Consider the following 17,860-nt stretch of genomic DNA (forward strand, 5'->3'; position numbering starts at 1 on the left):
TGTCGTGGTCAGTGAACGCACAAAGCTGGAGATGCGGTGGCCTTTTCTCCATGGTGACGTTTTCCTCTGTGTGTGTGTGTGTGTGTGTGTGTGTGTGTTTGTGTGTGTGTGTGTGTGTGTGTGTGTGATTGGTTGTACCAGGGTCGCCAGTGTGCAGAGTGAACCGGGCCAGCAGAACCTTTTGATCCAGCCTCCGTTAGGAAGAAAGAGAGGCCTCAGACAGGTCGGACAAAATAATTATACGAAATGAATTACTGTTTTCTTTACATTTTTATTTTTATTTAGCATTGGCGTCAGCCCATTGGAATTTGTATTCAATTGTAAAATGAATCTTTATCTCTCTCTCTCTCTCTCTCTCTCTCTCTCTCTCTCTCTCTATATATATATATATATATATATATATATATATATATATATATAAATATATAAATATATATATATATATATATATATATATAAATATATATATATATGTATATATTAATATGGCATTAAAAAAGTCAACTAAAATGTGCATCAGAGATTTTGAATTTAGGAAAGTCTACAGCACGGCGCCTTAACCACTAAATTTTGTCAACTTCAAGGCTTTTTTCTAGCTAGGCGAGCTTATAATTCCAAATCTACTAAGATATTTCTTACGAAATCATATTAAACAAATGCTCATAATGGCCTATTAGTAATGTTGGTAGGCTAATTTGGACTGAGTAGGTTGTTTTATCTTCATTGTAAGGCTCAAAATAACACTTTTTCTCTTTTTTTGGCCAATTCCATGTCACATTTAAAAATATATATCAATATGTCGCCCAGCCCTAATCGTTGTAATGAACAGTGGAGTTTATGTTCATTTTGCATGAATCTAAAAGATCCAAATGTGATTTTCCTGTAGTTGCGGCGCCCCCTGCTGTCCATTCCAAAGACTGAACCACGTGGTCGATCTGGAGCGAGACTTTCTACGACCCGCAGGAGCATCCAGCCCAAGAACAAACCTCTGGGTAACAGCACATGTGCCTTCATCTGTGTGTGTGTGACTGAAGATGACGATGATGAAAGCACATGCTCATCTGTAGTCTTTTGATTCTGAAACAGGACAGTCGAGCGTCACTGAAACACTAACAGTCAGACTTACCCTGCACTTCAGATCAACACACAACAAGCCAAATCTAGCCTGTTAATACTGTTCCAACACAATCCTCCCATTGATGATGATTAATGTGTGTGTGCTGACTTGAAGTGAGCCATCCTCCCCGTTCACATCCTCTTGTTCCAATGCTGTTTGTTGTAGCACCTGTCACCAAACTGACTCTTCTCACTCTGTTCTGTCTCATGCCTTATGTTTCGAAATAAAGAAACTTTATTGGACTGTGAAGGTGAGACACAACCCTTAACGCTTCCTCTCCACCCTGCAACGGCCCGCCCCCTTTTAGCTGCAACCTCACCCAATAGGGCGCTCTGCATGTTTGTCTTGCATCCCCTCCCGGCCCCTGCCTCCCCCCCCCCGTCCTGTCCCGTCCCTGCCTCCACTCTTTTTGGTGGTGCTAATGTGTTAGCGAGCCGCTAGCTGGCACCGCCGTCTGTGTTTTTGACCACGTGTTTGTGCATGTGTGCCCACAGCGCACGGAGACCAGAAGAGGTCAGTGACCTTTACAGAGAATCAGGGCCAGCAGGGGGGTAGCAAGCCCCCGACTCCCAGCACCACCGAGCCCCCGGGGGACGGCAGGACGGCCAGTCTCTCCAAGTCCCCGACACTGGAGGTCCCCACGCTGTCCTCAGCCATGGTGACTGCAGACCTGCACAGCCCTGCTAACACACAGGTAGGAGCAGCAGAGGGGGGGCTTGGTCACTGTTGAAACAGAACATTAAGTAAAAAAAAACACAGAAATGTCTGCACGAAAAACTGCCATAAAACTCTATGTCCATATTATTTTTACACTTCAGTCAAAACAAGCAACTTACATTATTTTTCTGAATTTTAACTTGTTAAATGCTTTGTCAACTTGATAACAATAACATTTTCCATGGTTTTCTTGATAATAATCATTGGGTGCCCCTTCATACAATAAATTATGATGATGTGCCCTCTAGAGCAAGAAAATTTGCCCTTCTCCCCTGGTGCCTCCGTGGTTGAAATTACCTTATTGGCTGCCCTTGAAAATAGTTATTTAATATAATCTATAATACGGTATCGCCCAACTGTGAAAAATGTTATGTGAGGTTTTTGCTCTCATTTAGTTCTTAAAGTGTTCAAAATTGATGCATTTTACTTAAAAAGGTACACATTTTCTTCTGGGGAGGCATGGCCCTGGATCCCCTAGGTTTGGTTTAGTACCATATCATTAATGACTTTGATCTGGATCTCCTTTAACTTCATGCTAATTGTAATCAAGGATGAGGACTATTTTATCATACATGATGCATTAGAGCTTTTGCTTTTGTGGGGCCCCATGTTGTGCAGAATGTGCCCTTTTTATTTTTTCACCCCTGGCCTTCTAACAGTCTGAGTCCGCCACTGCAACTGAGGCAGGAAGGTAAACTGTTCTTTTCCCGACAGTCTGACTAACACAGTTTCTCTCTTCAGGTCCCTGCGGCCATCAGCAGTAAGGAGAAGAGGGAGCAGTGGGGCCTCCGCAGCAGCCTGTCTCCTCCCCCCTCCATCTCCCGCCCCTCCACCCCGACACCTCCATCCCGAACCTGCTCCCCTCTGCCCCTCTCCCGCACCTCCTCCCCCCTCCCTCCTCCTCTCCCGGTGCTGGGCTCGGCGCCGGCCCCCGGCCCGCCACCGCCTCCACCTCTGCCTCCCGCCCCTCTCCTGCCCCCGCCACCGCCGGGGCCCCCCAGGATCAGAGAGAGCCCCGGGGACGAGGACACCACGGCGCTCCTGCCGCGCAGCGACACCCTGCTGCAGCTCAGCGAGGACGACGGCACGGAGAACCCGCTGCTCACCCCGCTGCTGGCTCCTCCCTCGCCGCGCCGCTCCCCCCGCCGGCTGCCCCTCCCCCTGTCCCCCGTAGACCTGGACCTGGACGAGTCCCACGTTTGAGAAGGACTTCCATTTTTCTATCTGTAGCCAAACGCCATACAAACACCTGCAGGGTTCGGACAACAGGGAGGCTGTGCTGCATCTCAAAAACACAGATTTAGATTTTAGTGACTGACAATCTAAAGGTGCATAGTTTAAAAAAAAAAAAGGGAATGTGGCTTCTTCTGTTCTCCACACTAAGACCTGGGCTTCATCTCTGAGACCAAACTGGACTTCACTTCCTCCCCGTCTCTGTACGTCTCTTATTGTATCTTCTAAGTGTTGAATATCAACCTGAAAAATCTGTAAGGCGACACACCCTGAAGGTTGAATGTATATTTCAGCAGCAATCTACCTTATTCTCTCCTCATCATCTGAGATTAAAGATCTATTTTTAATTTTATTGTAGATTTAACTATAAAAGCTCAAAGATTGCTATTTAAGAAATTTCTTCAAATATTGTAGATTGAATGTCTATATATCTGAAAAAGGAGATGTTATTACTTGTACAAAGTTGTACTTTGTACTTGTACAAAGGCTATAAAGCAGAAGAAACTTGTATTAACAGTATATTAAGAGCCATTCTAAAGCTATGGGTGGTATAAGGGCCTTTATTTTAAATGAAGCAGGGGAAATATATACACTGCAAAAAAGGTGTCTAAAAACAAGATAAAAACACTAAGTCTAAGGGAAATGTATTGAAAGATAATTTCACTTGACAAGATTTCTTGAAATAAGATTATTAAATCTAGAAATAAGCATGTTGAATGCTTAAAATAAGGAATTAGTTGGAGTTTTTTTTGTCTTTTTGTGTCTTTTTGGTGTTTTTTTTGTCTTTTTGTGATTTTACGTCTTTTGTTTCTTTTTTGGTCATTTTGTGTTTTTTTCACTAAATGACCAAAAATGTACAAAGGAGATAAATTAAAGCTGCAGAGTGCACTTTTTTTGGTGTTTTTTTTGTATTTTTGTGTCTTTTTTTTGGGTGATTTTTCGTCTTTTGTGTATTTTTTGGGGGGTAATTTTTTGTCTTTTTATATCTTTTTGTGATTTTACATCTTATGTGTCTTTTTTTGGTCATTTTTGGTCCAAAAAAACACACAAAATGACCAAAAAAAGACACATAAGACGTAAAAATGTACAAAAGAGATAAATTAAAGCTGCAGGAAGTGATGAACTGGCCTGAGCAGCGTGCACTGCAAATTATTTGTTTCTTACCAAGATAAAAGAAACTTAAGATTTAGAAGTGTTAGATAATTTATCTTGTTTTAAGAGTTAATTTCTTATTTTAAGCGTACAACATGCTTATTTCTAGATTTAACAATCTTAATTTAAGAAATCTTGTCAAGTGAAATTATCTGTCCATGCAGCAAGATCATTTCCCTCAGAATTAGTGTTTTTATCTTGTTTTTAGACACACCTTTTTTGCAGTGTACAAAACAATATATGTATTTTAAACATTTAATGTGATTATATGAAAGAAATGAGAAATCTGGTTGTTTCTACAGCTCTCGGTACTATAATCATAATGTGAAACATACAGTATATCCCATTAACTGTTTCTGCAGTGTGTATTTGTGCTGCTCGGTGTTTCAGCAGAATATTTCATTTCTAACCAAAGATGGTTTCTTTCTTTATCCTGTCAGCTTCAAATATCAATTCTGAAAAGAATTGAACACATAGAAAAGCCGTCTCGATGTTGCAGTTGCGTTGTTTTTGTGTCTGTGATGTCTCGTGCTCAGAACGAGACTCCTTTTATTGCAGTGATGCAGTAGATAGCTGTTACCTCATCGCTCATGTCATGCCTTAACAGAGAAATATTTACGCGTCTGTCTGTTTTAAAATGAATTTATTGTGTCTGCTGAAAACATCATACCTCCTAAATGTCCTCATAGAGTCTGGATATCCAGTAACGTCACTATTTATTTTCAAAGATTTTAATTTTACCCCTTTTCATAAATAAATATAATGTTAAATAACTAACTAGAGGATCAATATGTGCCATAATTTACACCAACGCACTGTGAGTGTTTTATTTTTGGCTGCTTCTGTATTCTTCTTTTGAGTAATTGTGTCACACTTTGTGAAAATATTGTCATTTGTCAACTTATACAGTTAAAATAAAGATCTTTATGCAGATATTTCAACAAATATTTCACAAAAGCACATATTACTCTCCTGTATTTAAGATCCATGTTACTGTAATACTTGTCTTGTAACAAATTCTTTAGTTTTTCACAATGCAAAACATATCTATCTCAAATCAGAAACACACATTTCTAGTCTTTAAATAAATATAATTCAGTGTTTTGAGTCACAGGGCCATTGGACTGTTGAGTTCCCTTTAAATGTAATGTGTCTGTCAAATTATGTCTTCTTTGTGCAGATGTAGAATGAAGCTAGAGTTTATGAGATTATTTCTGGAATATCTAAATAAATGGATATTGTTTACAATGTTTTTCAGCTTTCGGCCCATTGAAATAAAGGCTATGGAATTGTGTTAATGAAGTTTAACTTTCGGATTATTTCACGTTCGATCCTGGGCTTGTAAGTACAGAAAACCATATCTGTAGTTGCACGATTTTCCTTTTTTAAACGGATCAAACAAGGATTTATGTTAAATTATATACTTTTCTTATAGACCCAGACATCGGTGGGCAAGTATGGAGGAGGAGCATAACACAAAGCTCTGGAGTGTCTGGAAGTTCTAAATGCCCCAAATACTCTCATGTAAATGGTCTTATTACACTCAGTTGATACATGTAGTAGGGTGACTTTTCAGAAATAACAAAAAAACACCATATATAGAGTATAATATGGCCAGAAATGACAGAAAAACACCATATTTTGGGATGTCCAAAAATGGCCCCCTGAAAAAAAAGTCATACTATAGCATGTCGATTTGGGGCAAAATTGGACACATTCTAAAATGCCAAAAACTGCTTAAAATGGGTCAATTATAGTCTGTTGATACATATTAGAGTATAATATGGCCAGAAATGACAGAAAAACACCATATTTGGGATGTCCAAAAGTGACCCCCTGAAATAAAAAGAGTGGACAGGAAGCTCTTTCAGCTGCTCTTCAATGGCCACCTGCCAATCAACACAAACAAGGAGAGAATGTTAAAAAGGAGAGATATTAACACCAATACAGCAAAGATTCCTCTCTGTCTAAAAGAAGATCGACACGTTACAAATAGCTATATTATATATAAATAAATAAATATATATAAACTCATTTAAATATTTATTTACATATACAACTTCATAAAATTAATAATCCTCTCAAATGTAGTGAGTCATTATATATAAATGTAACGAGGCTAATTGTACAGAAATATTGCAAATAGAGTAAATGTTGTTTCTTGTATTATAATTACCCAAAATCTGTATATAGTGTTCTTACCTGACATATTATCCTCTTTAGTCTGCTTGTGGAATGTTTTTCATTAAGCTCCTGTAGTTCATGTCATTTCTGATACCCGGCCTCCTGTATCCCAGTCAGTGGCCTTAACCACTGTACTATCCATCTTTCTATACTCGTATGTCTCTAGATGAAGGTGTCATTAATTACTTAAACTACTAGTTAATTTAAAGTGAACACATTTGTAATTATTTCACTATTTATTCAGTTATTTCACTATAAAATCATTTATTTCATGGACCTGTGTTGCAGTGCGCCATGAATTTATTTCATCTGTCAAAGTCACCCATCAAAGTCAGTGGGCGGGACTAACGCTGATCTGGTCTGAAGGAGATCAAGTTAGATTGACCGTCAGTAAATGTCCGTCAGTATGTTAACAGGCTGGTTGAGAAGAGGCCTCTGGTCTCAGCAGCTGATGTCTCCATGGGAACCTTTATATCTCACTCCTTAAAGTTTACAAAGTCAATTAATTCATCCTAGCTGTCTGTCGCTAGCGTCAGCCGCTAGCTTTCTGTAGCCGCTAGCCGCTAGCTTTCTGTAGCCGCTAGCCGTTAGCCGCTAGCTTTCTGTAGCCGCTAGCCGCTAGCTTTCTGTAGCCGCTAGCCGTTAGCTTTCTGTAGCCGCTAGCCATTAGCTTTCTGTAGCCGCTAGCCGTTAGCTTTCTGTAGCCGCTAGCCGTTAGCCGCTAGCTTTCTGTAGCAGCGAGCAGCTAATTGACTGTAACCTTCACCTGTCGGAGTTTCACCTCCTGCTGTGTGCTGAGCTGTACCACTGACTCAGAAGAAGCCCTGCAGGCTCCAGTTATTGGTGAGTTTAATTCTAGTTTTATGTCATTATATAAATTATCAGTTATTAGCACGCCCGCTGATAGGGGGGGACAAACGGGTCTGCTGTCCCGGGCCCAGGGTAGGGGGGGGGGGGGGGCCAGAACTGGGCCCTCATTAAATTATGGAATGATTAAAAAAATAAAATGAAATAGGCCTATTTGTGGAAAAAAAATGTAATATTTATTTGAGTTAAAAGCTTTTTATTTATTTTCTTCCTAATTGTCCTTGAACTAGTGGTCAAGAACCCCCCCCCCCCAACACAAAAATGGTTTGGCCACTGATCAAACTTTGATGTTGCCGTTTGATTTGAAGTTCGCTCAAAATGTCCGGTAAACACAAGTCTGGTGCTCAGAAACGGAAAGAAAAGAGAAGACGAGAAGAAGAAAATGGAGGCCTTATTTTATGAACAAATATTTTTAAAAAGGTGGTGAGGTGAAGCTGGGACTAGTAAAGTGAACGTAGAGCAAGGTAAGAAACAGCGCAGCCAATGTTTACAGCCTTGTGACGTCACCTAACAAGCTCTAATGTTAACGTCCATTAGCTTGTATGAAAGCCTGACACAACACGTTATCTTTGACAGAAACTAAGTTTGGTAGCTCCGTCAGAGAGGATGAGACAGAGAGGAGAGATCCAGCAGCTGGCAGGTGACAGAGAGAGTGATGCGGGAGGAGAGGAGGGAGAGAGAGAGAGAGTCATTTATAGTTTATTTATTTATTTAGTCAGTTATTTTCCTGCTAGTGTCAGAATTCCAATACATATGAAGAGTGTATTTAGCAACAGCGCATGTGTAGTTTGTTAATCTTAACCATTATTGTCTCTTGTCAAAGAGAGATGTGAGGAGAGGAAGAGCAGAGGAGAGGAACAGGAGAGAATGTTTTTGCTTGCAATGTTTTAATTAATATTTAATTTATTTTAAAGAATAAAATAGATACATAAAGCTCATTGCACAAATAGGCTATCTGCAAAAAAGGTTTTTGTAAATCAGGGATATTATACTTGAAAGATGGGAATTAGCCCCTTATTTCAAAATATACACTCATAATCTGCAGGGTAAATAGCTGCACATTTAGTCATGGCTTATAAAGAAAGAGGAGAGGAGAGGAACAACAAGAGAAAAGGAGAGATCTGGGCGGGGGCCCATCTAAGATAATCTCGTCCTGGGCCCAGGCAAGACTGTCAGCTGGCCTGGTTATTAGCGTTCTCAGTAGTTTGTTGTCTGACGTTATTAGCAGCTAATGCTGCCTTCGATGCTAACGGGAGCGAATGGAAGAAGATATCACTTCAATCATCAGATAATAACTACTATTTACATTTAATTATAAGTAATAGAGAAGTGTTATAATTCATTGTGACAAAACATTTAATCAGAAGCTGTCTGTGTTTGTAAAATAAAGCTTCACCGTTTTAGTTAGATACAATTATTATTATTCTTATTATTTCAAATCAAATCAAATCAAACTTTATTTATATAGCACTTTTCATACATAGAAATGTAACACAAAGTGTTTTACAAAAAAAAAGAGAATAAGAATTAAAAACAGACAATAAAATGACAAAACCCACCCCTCCCTCCCCCACATACACATCTGTATGTACACACACGCACACAAACACACACTCAGACTCACACACACGCACATAGACACGCACGCACACAAACACACACTCAGACTCACACACAGCACATATTGATAGACAGTGTAGAGACATGGCAAGGCTCCGAGGATCCACATGAGGAAAAAGCAACCTGAGGGAGCATCCACACTGAGAGGAGGCAGAGCCCACAGCCATAGAGGACCCGTCACAGAGACCACCAGGACCCGGGGAGACCACCAGGACCCGGGTAGACCACCAGGACCCGGGTAGACCACCAGGACCCGGGTAGACCACCAGGACCCGGGTAGACCAGGGCGGACTCCACACATGGTGCAGAGCTGCCTAGTCCCCCGGTCCCAGGGAGTCTCCAAGACCACATCCCCACGGGCAGACCCATCACACCCCCCAGTGAGGAGGCCCCCATGAGGGACCACTGGAGCTAAAAACTAAAAGACTAAAATACAACAGGACAAGATAAAAACTAAAAGACTAAAAGACAACAGGACAAGATAAAAACTAAAAGACAGCAGGACAAGATAAAAACTAAAAGACTAAAAGACAACAGGACAGGATAAAAACTAAAAGACTAAAAGACAACAGGACAGGATAAAAACTAAAAGACTAAAATACAACAGGACAAGATAAAAACTAAAAGATTGATGTCATGATGACTAAACTCACCATTTGACCAGTTAACTATAAACTCAGCCACGATTTAAAGTGTTGAAATGTGCGTGATTATAATGTCTGTGTAATTAAAGATTATCACATTTCAACATGGTTCATAAATAATGTAGTGAGTTGTAATTATCAGTTTAATAACAACTATAAATATCACAATAACTAGGATTAAATTACTCATTAATTTAACCAGTCTGCAGTTTTTATTACCATGCCATCTCCTTGGCTCTCTCAAAGTTTGTATTTATTATATTTTATTTCCTTTATATAATTGTATTAATCATTGTATTTGATATTGCATTTGTTACATATTTCTTTCATATATTTATTTTATTGAGTTTAAAGATTGCAATGCCCTTTAAGAGGTGAATTGTGCCCTCTGCAGGTCAAAGTCTGTATTTCAGCACCATTATTCCACAGACAGAGTTAGAAGTGATTTCCACCTTTAATGCTTCTCAGAGAGATTTTACTGAGTGAATTCTGCTCCCTTCTGGTTTAGTTTATATTCAGAGTTCAGTCCCCTTGAGGTTTTAGTGTTATATTGTTTTTTTATGGTACAATTGTGGTTTTAAATATTTTATTCAAGGTGAAAGCAGATTTTTGGCTGATTTTTGTGTCAGCCAAGTTCAGACACATTTACCATATTTCAATAATGAATTAATGTATTTATAAATGTACTTACCTTTTCCAGAAACATGATTTTACATTATATTGTTTAATTTAATTAATTAATTAATTAATTATTTATTTACATTTTTACTTAGCTTTTATAGACAAAGTTTCTTAGATTTTATTCATTTTTATATTAATATATTTATTTTGACCCTTTACAGAGACCTTACATTGTTACATTGTATTACTGAATTGCATTTACTCTTCCTGTTTACTCAGATTAAATCTGATGTTGACACCGTTAGCTGGCCCAGTAACCCTGAAGGAAGGATGGACTCAGTGTGTCTCTGTGTTTCAAACACTACAAAACCTTTCTTAACTCCTATTTTCTTCTTTTTCATTCCAGATGGGCGGATTGATTTCAATGTACTTCCCAGCACTTCACTCCAAACGGTAAGATTTGTTTTGGTTATTTTATCTTTCTTCTTTCTTCTTGACTCTTTTCTTCTTCTTCATTCCAAATGGGAGGATTGGGACACACACACACACACACACACACACACACACACACACACACACACACAGAGACACAGATGGACACAGACACATTGAAATCATGCAATATGTTTTTATTTATTTATTTTTGACAAATAATCACTTCTGTAACATTTAAAAGAAAGACACTTCTTTTACATTTAGAAATGAATCATATCACATTTGTACTAATAAACAAATGTTAATTTTTTAACAAGTCATCACACCTGTAACAGTTATTAAACAATATTTGAGTTTAAATTTCCATGTAATTTCACTGAAAACATCTCTTTTCTTTAAACTTGTTGCAGTGTGGTTTTTACTTGTTGCATTGTGGTTTTAACTTGTTGCAGTGTGGTTTTAACTTGTTGCAGTGTTGTTTTAACTTGTTGCAGTGTTGTTTTAACTTGTTGCAGTGTTGTTTTAATTTGTTGCAGTGTGTGGTTTAACTTGTTGCAGTGTGGTTTTAACTTGTTGCAGTGTGGTTTTAACTTGTTGCAGTGTTGTTTTAACTTGTTGCAGTGTTGTTTTAACTTGTTGCAGTGTTGTTTTAATTTGTTGCAGTGTGTTTTAACTTGTTGCAGTGTGGTTTTAACTTGTTGCAGTGTTGTTTTAACTTGTTGCAGTGTTGTTTTAATTTGTTGCAGTGTGTTTTAACTTGTTGCAGTGTGGTTTTAACTTGTTGCAGTGTTGTTTTAACTTGTTGCAGTGTTGTTTTAACTTGTTGCAGTGTTGTTTTAATTTGTTGCAGTGTGTGGTTTAACTTGTTGCATTGTGGTTTTAACTTGTTGCAGTGTGGTTTTAACTTGTTGCAGTGTTGTTTTAACTTGTTGCAGTGTTGTTTTAACTTGTTGCAGTGTTGTTTTAATTTGTTGCAGTGTGTTTTAACTTGTTGCAGTGTTGTTTTAACTTGTTGCAGTGTTGTTTTAATTTGTTGCAGTGTGTTTTAACTTGTTGCAGTGTGTGTTTTAACTTGTTGCAGTGTGTGGTTTAACTTGTTGCAGTGTGTTTTAACTTGTTGCAGTGTGGTTTTAACTTGTTGCAGTGTTGTTTTAACTTGTTGCAGTGTTGTTTTAATTTGTTGCAGTGTGGTTTTAACTTGTTGCAGTGTGTGGTTTAACTTGTTGCAGTGTGTTTTAACTTGTTGCAGTGTTGTTTTAACTTGTTGCAGTGTTGTTTTAATTTGTTGCAGTGTGTTTTAACTTGTTGCAGTGTGTGTTTTAACTTGTTGCAGTGTGTGGTTTAACTTGTTGCAGTGTTGTTTTAATTTGTTGCAGTGTTGTTTTAACTTGTTGCAGTGTTGTTTTAACTTGTTGCAGTGTTGTTTTAACTTGTTGCAGTGTTGTTTTAATTTGTTGCAGTGTGGTTTTAACTTGTTGCAGTGTGTGGTTTAACTTGTTGCAGTGTGTTTTAACTTGTTGCAGTGTTGTTTTAACTTGTTGCAGTGTTGTTTTAATTTGTTGCAGTGTGTTTTAACTTGTTGCAGTGTGTGTTTTAACTTGTTGCAGTGTGTGGTTTAACTTGTTGCAGTGTTGTTTTAATTTGTTGCAGTGTTGTTTTAACTTGTTGCAGTGTTGTTTTAACTTGTTGCAGTGTTGTTTTAATTTGTTGCAGTGTGGTTTTAACTTGTTGCAGTGTGTGGTTTAACTTGTTGCAGTGTGTTTTAACTTGTTGCAGTGTTGTTTTAACTTGTTGCAGTGTTGTTTTAATTTGTTGCAGTGTGTTTTAACTTGTTGCAGTGTGTGTTTTAACTTGTTGCAGTGTGTGGTTTAACTTGTTGCAGTGTTGTTTTAATTTGTTGCAGTGTTGTTTTAACTTGTTGCAGTGTTGTTTTAACTTGTTGCAGTGTTGTTGAAGTTGTTGCTTTGTGTTTTAACCAACCCTAACCCTCCAGCGGTGACAAACTTTTTTTTTTAAATTCATATTCAACTGTTTATTTTTATGCATCCAAAAGGAGAAAAAAAAGTATTTCACCATGTCAGCTTTTGGTGGGTGTGACCGGCTGCTGTTACCTGTACTGCTTTTAGACCAGAGCTGGTGCCCAAAGAACCGGCTCCAGCCCAAAAAAAAAAAGAGTTCATGCTGCTTCAAAATCCTAACCCTAGCTGAACCTAACCCTAACCCTAGCTGAACCTAACCCTAATCCTAGTTGAACCTAACCCTATATGAACCTAACCCTAATCCTAGCTGAACCTAACCCTAGCTGAACCTAACCCTAACCCTAGCTGAACCTAACCCTAACTGAACCTAACCCTAATCCTAGCTGAATCTAACCCTAGCTGAACCTAACCCTAATCCTAGCTGAATCTAACCCTAACTGAACCTAACCCTAACCCTAGCTGAACCTAACCCTAACTGAACCTAACCCTAATCCTAGCTGAATCTAACCCTAGCTGAACCTAACCCTAGCTGAACCTAACCCTAACTGAACCTAACCCTAATCCTAGCTGAACCTAACCCTAACTGAACCTAACCCTAATCCTAGCTGAATCTAACCCTAGCTGAACCTAACCCTAATCCTAGCTGAATCTAACCCTAACTGAACCTAACCCTAACCCTAGCTGAACCTAACCCTAACTGAACCTAACCCTAACCCTATATGAACCTAACCCTAATCCTAGCTGAACCTAACCCTAGCTGAACCTAACCCTAACCCTAGCTGAACCTAACCCTAACTGAACCTAACCCTAATCCTAGCTGAATCTAACCCTAGCTGAACCTAACCCTAATCCTAGCTGAATCTAACCCTAACTGAACCTAACCCTAACCCTAGCTGAACCTAACCCTAACTGAACCTAACCCTAATCCTAGCTGAATCTAACCCTAGCTGAACCTAACCCTAGCTGAACCTAACCCTAACTGAACCTAACCCTAATCCTAGCTGAATCTAACCCTAGCTGAACCTAACCCTAACTGAACCTAACCCTAACCCTAACCCCTCAAGGAGGCGCTATAGCTCCCTGCGCTCCAGAACCAACAGGTTCAGGAACAGCTTTTTCCCCTCAGACGTCACCCTCTTGAACTCTACACAGAGGTGACCCACCTACTGTTCTGTAATCTGCCCACATTCATGACTATTTTTGACTATTTATTGCCATCCATTCATCTACCTGCACTGCTGATTTACTGTACATTCTTTACTGTATATTTCTATAACATATTCATTCACTGTATATATCCTAGTATATTCAATTAATACCTGCACTATATTTATACACTGGATATATACATTTAGGGTTAAAAAAAAAGGGTTTCGCAGTAGGGCTGCCAAGATTAGTTGACTAGTTGACTAATCGTCAACGATTAAAATTGTCGATGATTAATTTAATAGTCGACGCGTCATTTTTTTTTAAAATCTGTTTTTCGCTGAAAACTGCTGCAGCACCTTCCACTGCCGCGTCTCCCTTTCTGTCCTTGACACACATGCGCAGTAGTGATAATCGGGGTCAGCCGCGATGTCACCGGAAGTTATACCAGACGGGCTCTGGTATCATGGCAACCAGGCGGCAACGGAGCTCGAAGGTGTGGGAGCATTTTAAGAAAAAAGATAAAAGTGTGCAATGTAATGTGTGCAAAATAGAGCTCGCCTTCCACGGCAGCACAACGACCATGCACGAGCACATAAAGAGGAAGCACGTTGTGGCTTATGACGATGGAGACGAGGGACCATCGTCTCGGTAAGCTAACTGGCTAGTTAGCTGCTAATATTAGCGTAAACAAACGCTTACAACGTTACAGTGATGTGCTTGAATAGGAAATGTGGTAACGCCACTTTTATCTAACGTTATGTTTCAGTGTTAAAAAAAGAACGTTCTTCTTCAATGGACGACTTTGTTATAAAGCCAGCTTCATGCACACCTCAGCAAGCAAATGTCCTGACTGAGTCCATACTGAAAATGTTGGTGACGGACATGAGACCTCTGTCCATGGTGGACGATGAAGGTTTAAAGAGATGATTAAACAGTTCAACCTGGATTATCATGACAACTACCTACCAGGCAGATCCCACTTCACCACACTGATGGAGAAGAAATATCATGCAACCTTTGATAAGGTCAGTCTCTCTTTCTCTCTCTATTTCAATTTGATATATTGGCATGAGTGTATTAAAACAATATTGCCAAAGCAACAATAACACAGTAAAGTAAACGAGTTAATAAACAAGCAACATTCAAAGACATACAAGTTAAAAGATCATAGATCTCTCTCTCTCTCTCTCTCTCTCACACACACTCACTCACTCACTCACTCACACAATAGCAATTTAAGAATTCATCATGGCTGAGGCATGCAATGTAATTTTTTGTTTTTGTTTTATTTTACTTATATTTTGAATGTTTATTATTTAACCTACTTAACTGTATATGATAACTGAATTATTGAATTGGCAAATCAATTTAAAGCTTGATGCATAAACTGACAAATATTGTTTATAATGAAAACAGAATACTGTATATAATTTTCTTCATAATGCTTACTATTCTTCCAAATCATGTCTTTAAGGTAAAGGAGACCCTCAGGGGTGTCAACAGTTTCCTCACACTGACTGCTGATGTGTGGACCAGTCGTGCAACAGAGGCTTACCTTGGTGTGTCTTGCCATTTCCTGACTGAAGATTGGAAGATGAAGACCCTCAACCTTTCCACCATGCCTCTTGAGGAGAGGCATACTGGTGCAAATATAATGACATGGATGGAAGAGGTTTTAGCAAAGTTTGACATCTTGCCCACCAAAATAAAAGCAGTAGTTCATGACAGTGGTTCCAACATGGTGGCAGCAATGAGACTGCTTGAAGAAAAACATGGATGGGCCTCTATCCGCTGTGCTGGACACACACTCCAGCTCATAGTGAACACTGCTCTCAAAGAAACCACCATCAGCAGAGCACTAGGTGCTGCTAGGCACCTAGTGGAGCACTTCAAGAGAAGCGAGCTGGCTAGTACAAAGTTAAAGATGAAACAGGAGCAAATGAATGTCAAGCAACATGCACTGATCCAGGATGTCAGCACCAGATGGAACAGTACATTCCACATGATTGAAAGACTCCTTGAACAGCGCTGGCCTCTCACTGCCACTCTCTCAGATCCTGACGTAACTCCAAGGGGGAAACACTACTTCGACCTGAAGCCAGAGCAGTGGAAGCTGCTGGAAAAATTGAAGCAAGGGTTGGCACCTTTTGAGACTGCTACTGTTTACCTTAGTGGACAGCAGTACACAACCATTTCAGGTCTTCCACAGGTGGTCAAAGGGCTGACACGGGCTGTCCACCAAAGCCAATTTGAAACAAGCTCAGGAAAGTCCTTCATTTCCAGTGCAGAAAGGGGGATAACACAGAGATGGGGGAGTCTTTGCACTGTCTCAGGAGACAAAGAAAATCCTGTTCTTCTTGCAGCCGCTTTGGACCCGAGATACAAAAAGCTGAAGTTTCTGACTCCTGAAGATGGCATCAGACTGCAGGGGAGTATTGAAGTGCTTGCTGTTAAAGAAGCAAAAACGACTGGGACACAGAATGCAAAACTGCAGAAGGCAAATGGTTCAGGTAGAAAGAGTGCTCTGGAAACCCTTCTTCAGTCTGACACAGACAGCTTGAGTGAAAATGAGGATGAAGAATCTGAGGAAGACAGAAAGATCCAAGTTGTGATAAATGAAGTTCGGCTGTACTTCAGCGAGGCCACACTCCCTAAAAAGGATGATCCTCTCAAATGGTGGAGTGAAAATGGGGGGCGATTCCAGACACTATCAAGGCTAGCTAAATCTTTTCTCTGCATCCCTGCAACCTCCACCTCATCGGAGCGGATTTTCTCTGCAGCAGGAAACATCTGCTCTCAAAAGAGAGCAAGCCTTTCTACAAAACATGTAGAAATGCTAACTTTCCTGGCTATGAACAAGAGCCTTGTGCAGTTTGGAATTATATAGAGTGTAGTAAAGTTGAATGCAGTTGTTGTGAGCTGAGTGAGCACAAAATGCACTTTTGTTATATTTGAGTCAGTGAGACCAAAAATGTTATAATTCCTTAGTTACAGGTACCTACCTCATTGTTGCTATTTTGGTATTTATTTTGAAGTATTTATTTTTGTGTTGTTCAAGCAAGTGCCTTTTTCTTATTTCTCAGCTGTTTTCACTTTATGGTAATGCTACACAATTGTTTGTTGCTGCAAGTATATTTTATTAAAGTTTTTATGAGCTATCATTTTAATTGTCGATATTTTACTTAGCATATACCTTAAACACTTCAAACTGTAAACTAATGATGGTTATATAAGAGCAGCTTCATGCTGGTGCGATAAGCTGTATGTTTTACATTCAATTTACGTATGATCCGATTAGTCGACTATCAAAATAATCGTTTGTGGCAGCCCTATTTCGCAGCAGTGTCTTTGACCACAGGACGGCACAACGTGCCGGCCGGTGCTCAAAGAGAGTTCATACTGCTGCGAAAAAAATTTTTTTGACCCTAAACCTAAACCTAACCCTAACCCTAAACCTAACCCTAAACCTAACCCTAACCCTAACCCTAACCCTAACCCTAAACCTAACCCTAACCCTAACCCTAACCTTAACCCTAAACCTAACCCTAACCCTAACCCTAAACCTAACCCTAACCCTAACCCTAACCCTAACCCTAAACCTAACCCTAACCCTAACCCTAACCCTAACCCTAAACCTAACCCTAACCCTAACCCTAACCCTAAACCTAACCCTAATCCTAAACCTAACCCTAACCCTAACCCTAACCCTAAACCTAACCCTAACCCTAACCCTAACCCTAAACCTAACCCTAATCCTAAACCTAACCCTAACCCTAACCCTAAACCTAACCCTAACCCTAACCCTACTGTTGCGAAAAAAATTTTTTTTGACCCTAACCCTAACCCTACTGTTGCGAAAAAAAATTTTTTTGACCCTAACCCTAACCCTACTGTTGCGAAAAAAATGTTTTTGGACCCTAACCCTAACCCTACTGTTGCGAAAAAAAATTTTTTGGACCCTAACCCTAAAGCTAACCCTACTGTTGCGAAAAAAAAATTTTTTTGACCCTAACCCTAAACCTAACCCTACTGTTGCGAAAAAAATTTTTTTTGACCCTAACCCTAACCCTACTGTTGCGAAAAAAATTTTTTGGACCCTAACCCTAACCCTAACCCTACTGTTGCGAAAAAAATTTTTTTTG

General features: G+C 39.4%; 2 protein-coding genes and 1 long non-coding RNA gene across 3 annotated transcripts in view; 2 read left to right on the forward strand and 1 right to left on the reverse strand.

Annotated features, from left to right (window-relative positions):
• LOC131962615 (protein unc-80 homolog) overlaps nucleotides 1-4,073 on the forward strand; it is a 94,986-nt gene extending 90,913 nt beyond the window's left edge. Inside the window, exons 61-64 of the mRNA XM_059327560.1 lie at nucleotides 142-223; nucleotides 887-992; nucleotides 1,612-1,811; nucleotides 2,576-4,073. Coding sequence (XP_059183543.1) covers nucleotides 142-223; nucleotides 887-992; nucleotides 1,612-1,811; nucleotides 2,576-3,037 — 850 coding nt within the window. The 3' untranslated portion in view covers nucleotides 3,038-4,073. The remainder of the gene's footprint in view (nucleotides 1-141; nucleotides 224-886; nucleotides 993-1,611; nucleotides 1,812-2,575) is intronic.
• A 1,179-nt stretch (nucleotides 4,074-5,252) lies between these two features.
• Nucleotides 5,253-6,524, reverse strand: LOC131962921 (uncharacterized). The gene is made up of 2 exons (XR_009389977.1): nucleotides 6,422-6,524; nucleotides 5,253-6,108 (listed from the first exon to the last, which is right to left on the reverse strand). It is a non-coding gene; the product is annotated as an uncharacterized LOC131962921 (long non-coding RNA).
• Nucleotides 6,525-14,144: 7,620 nt separating this feature from the next.
• LOC131962616 (E3 SUMO-protein ligase ZBED1-like) lies at nucleotides 14,145-16,605 on the forward strand. Its single transcript, XM_059327561.1, has 4 exons — nucleotides 14,145-14,211; nucleotides 14,270-14,366; nucleotides 14,632-14,743; nucleotides 15,193-16,605. Exons 1-4 carry the CDS (start codon nucleotides 14,145-14,147, stop codon nucleotides 16,603-16,605), a joined length of 1,689 nt encoding a protein of 562 aa, XP_059183544.1.
• Nucleotides 16,606-17,860: the final 1,255 nt, after the last annotated feature.

Source organism: Centropristis striata, chromosome 24, assembly GCF_030273125.1.
Source record: "Centropristis striata isolate RG_2023a ecotype Rhode Island chromosome 24, C.striata_1.0, whole genome shotgun sequence".
NCBI classification, from domain to species: Eukaryota; Metazoa; Chordata; class Actinopteri; order Perciformes; family Serranidae; genus Centropristis; species Centropristis striata.

What these genes read in the sequence shown, in the direction of transcription:
- LOC131962616 (XM_059327561.1), top strand. Translation starts at nt 14,145, where the DNA reads ATGTCACCGGAAGTTATACCAGACGGGCTCTGGTATCATGGCAACCAG. An exon ending in GGCGGCAACGGAGCTCGAAG is followed by an intron (nt 14,212 to 14,269) that starts GTGTGGGAGCAT and finishes TGTGCAAAATAG; the next exon opens with AGCTCGCCTTCCACGGCAGC. An exon ending in ATCATGCAACCTTTGATAAG is followed by an intron (nt 14,744 to 15,192) that starts GTCAGTCTCTCT and finishes CATGTCTTTAAG; the next exon opens with GTAAAGGAGACCCTCAGGGG.